General features: G+C 37.8%; 1 protein-coding gene across 4 annotated transcripts in view; it reads right to left on the reverse strand.

Moving 5' to 3' along the window:
• Positions 1-6,921, reverse strand: part of PLD5 (phospholipase D family, member 5) — a 442,862-nt gene that overhangs the window by 138,648 nt on the left and 297,293 nt on the right. For all 4 annotated transcript variants that reach the window (XM_011955699.1, XM_011955697.1, XM_011955700.1 and 1 more), the window contains one exon: positions 2,588-2,715. In XM_011955699.1, coding sequence (XP_011811089.1) covers positions 2,588-2,715 — 128 coding nt within the window. The remainder of the gene's footprint in view (positions 1-2,587; positions 2,716-6,921) is intronic.

Consider the following 6,921-nt stretch of genomic DNA (forward strand, 5'->3'; position numbering starts at 1 on the left):
CTACTAAAAATACAAAAATTAGCTGGGCATGGTGGCGCATGCCTGTAATCCCAGCTACTCAGGAGGCTGAGGCAGGAGAATCACTTGAACCTGGGAGTTGGAGGTTGCAGTGAGCTGCCACTGCACTCTAGCCTGAGTGACAAGAGAAGAACTCCAAAACTCCACCTTGAAAAAAGAACATTCGGGATTCACGGGAGAAGGTCAACATACCAACATTAATGGGAGTTTGGAAGGAGTAGATTCTAACCCTCATGGATGACTCTGAGGGGTTTAAGACTTCAGTGCAGGAAGTCACTGCAGATATGATGGAAATAACAAGAGAACTAGAATTAGAAGTGGAACCTAAAGATGTGGCTGAATTTCTGCCACCTCAGTATAAAACCGGAATGTATGAGGAGTTGCTTCTTAAGAACAAGCAAAGAAAGTGGTTGAGACGAAATCTATTCCTAGTGAATATGCTATAAACATTGTTGAAATAAAAAGGATTTAGAATATCACATAAACGTAGTTGATAAAGCAGTAGAAGGAATTGAGAGGATTGACTCCAATTTTGAAAGAAGTTTTCTGGTGGATAAAATGCTTTCAAACAATATCATATGCTACAGAGAAATCTTTCATGAAAGGAAGTCAATTGATGTGGCCAACTCCATTGTTGTCTTATTTTAAGAGATTGTCATAGCCACCCTAGCCTTTAGCAATCACCACCCTGATCAGTCAGCAGCCATCAACATTGAGGCAAAAATCCTCTGCCAGCAAAAATCTTACATCTATATCTGAAGGCTCAGATGACTGTTATTTTCTAGCAATAAAGTATTCTTAAATTAAGGTATGCATACACACACACACACACACACATATTACATAGTGCCATTGCACACTTAGACTACAGTATAAAGGTAAATTTTATATGCACTGGGAATCCAAAAATATGTGTGTGACTTGCTTTATTGCAGTGGTCTGGAACTAAACCTGAAATATCTTTGATGTATGTCTATAGAAGCAAACACATACTGACTTCCTAGTTTCTGAAGTTCAACCCAGAGATTAGCAAGTTTGCAGAGCTCAAGTATTGTGCAAGAGTAGTTGTCATTCTATGACCACCATATCATTATGGATTTGCAATTGGAAAGATTCCAGTGAGTAAAAAGTTTCTTGATGAATTGTGTTGTTAGATTTTCTTACAGAAAACGGTGAGAGAGAAAATCTGTAACTTAGCACCTCAGCAAGATCATGAAAGAAAATGATTTTTTCCTAAATGTATTTATTTTAAAAGATTAGTGAAGCAAGAGTGAGGGGTTTAGAGCTATATGGTTTGGGTTTGAGTCCCAGCTTTGCCACTTCCTGAAAGGTGCCCTGGGGTAAGTTACTTACCTGTGTCTCAGCTTCTTCCTTTGCAAGATAAAGTTACAAGAGTAGTATTTCCAAGAAAGAGTTACTGTGAAAATGGAATGAGGTTATACTCTTTATATGCTTAGAAAAATGCACAGTAGAAAGCCTCAATTCATTGAAACAATTATTTCTTCTACTTACCAAATGCACAGTAGAAAGCCTCAATTCATTGAAACAATTATTTCTTCTACTTACCATAGATACAAGGTAGTAATTGATAGCAATAATCATTGAATTCACTGAAAAACTTCACAAAGTATAAAGCTGATAACATACATTTAAGTCTTGGAAAATGCATTATAATTCTTCATGTAATGGTTAGCCTCAACTTTGGTAAATTAAAATCTGTTCTAATGCGTGGGTCCTGCTAAGCAATGCTTTATGTCACACTGAGGTAGACCAAGAAAAATTCCGCATAGTTAAGCACAAGAGAAAGGAACACTAATTTAAGACAGATGATTAAGTATAATAGCATGATCCCAAATTTTGAGAGCTGTGGAGAAATAGGGGGCTGGAGAGGAGACAATATCTGCGTGTAGGTGTGGAGAGGAAGAGGAGGAGAGAGTGTTGATTTAAAAAGATGTTCTGAGAAGGTTGGCTAGTCTTCCTAAGTATCTATCCAATGACCAGGAACCTCCTGCCACTGGATAACTAATGGAAAGATGGTGATTTTGTAATCCTCTGTGGATTGCCTCTGACACAAATAAATGCATAAAAATCCTAAGTGTGTGAAAATGTATTTTCAAGATATTTGAAGTTAATCATTTGTTAAGAGAAAGATAACTTTAATCTTCATCTTGAGATTAAAGAAATAACTCAAATGATTACTATCTGAAGACATATTACTCTATACTGAACTTCTGTTTCCTTCTGTCTCATAGACGATGCAATATCATCCTGAAAATATAGGTCTGGGTGATGTAAATTACATAGCAACCTGCTCTCAGGAATCTAGGAGCAGCCTATGAATTACAAAAGCATTGAAGCAATAGCAATTTTCACTTTTTTTTTGCAAGATGATCCTGATGAGGAAAGGTTTATCCTTTCACATAAAAGGGAGATGAGCCTCTTAAAATTACATAATTAAGAATAATCAATGCTGTAGGTTGTAGTATCCTTATCTACAGTAGCGTGCTTTATGAAGGTGGTAGTTTTGAGGGTGACAGAACTTTCAGTTTATATAACATAGGAAGATTACCTGTCCCAGGGACTGCCATTCCAAACCAGCACTGCCGATATACACGTGCTGTTTGTCCACGATCCAGAAGGAGGACTGCAGCCGGCCCTTGTTGTAAGCGGTCATGTTCATGTACGTCACCTCGGCTCCTAGGAGTTCAAGGAGAGTCTGGTCAGCCTCTGCATCAAGCCCTGCCTGGGCTGTCAGTCACCTACCAGCGGCAATACTCATGGTTCACCATTTGTCCCAACTGACAGTTAGGAAAGCTGAATATTTATGTTAGTTTGGTGGAAAGAAGGGCCCCAAAGTATTATTTTGTTCCCTAAAACAAAGAACACTTAAAAAAAAAAAAAAAGAAAAGAAAAGCCAGGGGAAATGCCTTTTCCTGTGCATATGGCAGAGGAGGTTTTGTATATAGTGACAAGATTATGGCTTCTCAACTCAGATCTGTACTGAAATCCTAGCTCCACTTACCATCTGGACGGTGAGATAGGTATACCATATGCAGTTTTCTTTTCTGAGTAATTTTAATACAGTTTGCCATCAATATAAGGATCAGTCTTGTTCAGTGTCACAGCTCTCCTCAATAAGACATTGGCCTTATTATGCTTTCTATACATTTTTCATCCTGTGACCCTTTCACTCACCTTTCCTTCTTCATTCCTTCCCTTTATTATTTAATCTGGGTTTAGTCTCTTCTTCGTCTTAATCTGATAGCTTTTTATTTATTTATATTTTATTATTTTTGAGACAGAGTCTCATTCTGTTGCCCAGGCTAGAGTACAGTGACGCAATCTCGGCTCACAGCAACCTCTACCTCCCAGGTTTAAGCGATTCCCTTTCCTCAGCCTCCTGAGTAGCTGGGATTACAGGCGTGTGCTACCACGCCCGGCTAATTTTTGTACTTTTAGTAGACAGGAGATTTTACCATGTTGGCCAGGCTGGTCTTGAACTCCTGACCTCAGGTGAACCACTTGCCTCAAACCTTCCAAAGTGCTGGGATTACAGGTATCTGACAGTTCTTAATTTAAGCAATGATTATTCAAGCTTTACTGAAATGCAACCTTGAATGGTTAACTAAATAACTCAGACTATTGCTAACGCCAAAAATGTATTTGAAGAGCTAAATGTGACCAATTGCTTTAGGCTTTTCATTATTATTGAAGACGCTGTATTCCAGAGGCACACTTCATTGTCAGAGTCTTCATTACCAGAGGCACACGTAAGACTGTATGCAGAAGGATACATTTCAGCCTATCAGAAAGGAAGGAGAGTAATGTACACTATGAACATAATGCTTAACTCTTAGGAAAATGTAACAATGCTTCCTTGTGTCAGGAGGATGAAAAGAGATGTTAGGAGGCTGGGAGAGAATCTCTGAGGGGAAGCCAGCACCCAGGCAGATTTTCTCTGAGGGTAGAGCAGTTAGTTTCTTTGTCTTACAAGTAGCGGGCACATGTTTCTCTGCCTCCAGCCATCCTGGAATAGTAACATCCAAAAAAGAGCTGCAGATCCCAGAGGAGGAACTTGGGTATGGCAGAATCTGAATGTCCAAAATGGGTAGTTACCCTGGCGGGTATGGAGACACCCAAATCTGCATGGAGGTGTGGCTGGCCCCACAGACACAGCTGCCAGTGTTCCTCCGTAGATAAACAGGAAAGACAGTAAGTGACTTCACAGTCTGCCCAGGGCCAAGGATCCCTGTACCAAAGCCAGCAGAGCTGTGTGTAGAGATCAAGCAATATGTAATGCTAGTAATTCCCATTTATTGAATACCTGTTCGCCCAGTGCCAAGATAGCTACGTTACAACAGTCTTATATGGCATGCTTCATTTTCCCTATTTTAGGACACAATACATTCCTGTATGTGGTGTAAGAAAATCCACTGAAAATATTTATGATACATCTGAAAAAAAATATATTTTTGCCTATGGTTCATGGACTATCACTTCCCCATTACAAATTATCTGTTTTTCTATCTAAATATTGATGCTCCATCTATCTCTGAAGACATATGCTTTTATCTTTATTAATATCTGGATATATATATTTAGTTATGTCTAACATGTCCCCCAGTTTATTCAATATTTTACTTAAGAGAATTTATATTTACAGGCACTTTTAGAATACATTTGTTCATTGGTTATAGAAATAATCTTCATCCTATTGGGTCTTTATGTAATATGTATTAGGAAGCGATGGTTAAAATACAATGCTGTCTGTCTGACTACAAAACATATTTAATGATTAAAATGTATATAATATGCCACTTACTGCATTTATGTGCACAACCTAAATTTGAGTTTATTTTATATTGTTGTGTTAAAATTGCAATTAGCAAAGGCATGCAATACAGGCCTGAACATTTAGATAAAAGGGTAGAGTAATATTTCTGTTTTTCATGCATTATATCTATGCAAATACAGACAATAAATAAATCAAATTCTTTCTGTTTACATTAAAAATTTGACATATTTTTATAGGAGTGATAACTTTAATTTCTACTTCTAAAATAATTTTAGGCTTTTTCTTACAATGTTGCATATTTTAAAAAATGTATAGAATGCCATAATTTTATAAGCACTAACAGAAACACTTTAGATTTTTTTCTAAAGTTATTTTTATGACCCAGAAAACAGGGATCCTACATATTAAAGAGTTATTATGTTAAAATGACAGCAAGAGCTATGCATAAAAAACATGGAGTAATTTATGAGAGCTGCTCATCAATATTCACGGTGGTTATTCAAGCTTCGTATCCACATGCAAGAGAATGCTGAAAACCAGCGCGTTGTCCTATTACTGTTTTCATTTTCTCCATGGGAATCACCAACTCACAAGAAACCTTTTCTAAAATTCTGTGCTAGATTATTCAGAGCCAACAAAAGCTTTGCATTACCAAATAGTTAATATGTTCAAAACTAATATGTAGGTGACAGTTTTAAAATCCAGTACCATTAGAAAACCACAGGTTTTAAGAAAATCATTTTCTGTTTATATTAAGGTACAATTTACTTGTAGTAAAATTCACCCTTTTGAGCATATAAGGGTTTTGAAAGACAGTCGTGTGACCATCGCCACAATCAGAATGAAGAACAGTGTCATCCTCCCTAGGCTTCTTATGCAGTGACTTCCTCTTCAAACCCCAACCCTTGGCAAACACTCATCTGGGTTTTTTTCTTTGTGTGTGTGTGTGCCTATAGTTTTACTTTTGTAAGAATGTCATACAAATTGAGTCACAGAGTCTGCAGCCCCCTGAATCCTGCCTCTCACTTAGCATAACGCATGTGAGACCCATTCATGCTGTTGTGTGGAACAGTGGTTTCTCTTTGCTGTGGAGTGATATTTCATGGTACGCAATGCACCACACACAATGAGCATTAGACCCATTCATGCTGTTGTCTGGAACAGTAGTTTCTCTTTGCTATTGAGTGATATTTCATTGTATGGAATGCACCACACACAATGCATGTGAGACCCATTCATGCTGTTGTGCGGAACAGCAGTTTGTTTCTCTTTGCTATCGAGTGACATTTCATTATATGGAATGCACCACACATAGCACATGTGAGACCCACTCATGCTGTTGTGTGGAACACTGGTTTGTTTCTCTTTGCTGTTGAGTGATATTTCATTGTATGGAATGCACCACACACAATGCATGTGAGATCCATTCATGCTGTTGTGTGGGACAGTGGTTTATTTCTCTTTGCTGTGGAGTGACATTTCATGGTATGGAATGCACCACACACAATACACATTAGACCCATTCATGCTGTCATGTCGAACAGTGGTTTGTTTCCCGTTGCTCTTGAGTGATATTTCATTGTACGGAATGCACCACAGTTTGCTTATCCATTCTCCAGTTGAGAAACATTTGGGTAGTTTCCGCTTACTGGTGATGACAAATAAAGCTGCTGCAAACACTCATACATACATTTGTGTGAGAATGTAGTTTTCATTTCACTTGGGTAAATACCTAGGAGTGAGATTGCTGAGTCATATGGTAAATATATGTTTAACTTTATAAGAAACTGCCAAACTGTTTACCCGAAGCGTCTGTACCAGTTTGCATTCCCACCAGCAATATCTGTTAGTCTAAGTCATTCTGTATCCTTGCCAGAACCTGGTACTACATTTATATAAAGTTTTTCCTTTAAATATTATACACTTCTGAGATCAGAAAATATCTTTAAATCTGGCTTGATTTAATTAAATATATTTTTAAGACAGCTTTGAAAGTACATAAAGTATGATTAACCATTTTTTGCTTTTATAGATTTCTTTTTTTCTTTTTTTTTTTTGAGACGGAGTCCCGCTCTGTCGCCCAGGCTGGAGTGCAGTGGCCGGATCTC

Source organism: Colobus angolensis, unplaced genomic scaffold, assembly GCF_000951035.1.
Source record: "Colobus angolensis palliatus isolate OR3802 unplaced genomic scaffold, Cang.pa_1.0 Scaffold40, whole genome shotgun sequence".
In the NCBI taxonomy this organism is placed as follows: Eukaryota; Metazoa; Chordata; class Mammalia; order Primates; family Cercopithecidae; genus Colobus; species Colobus angolensis.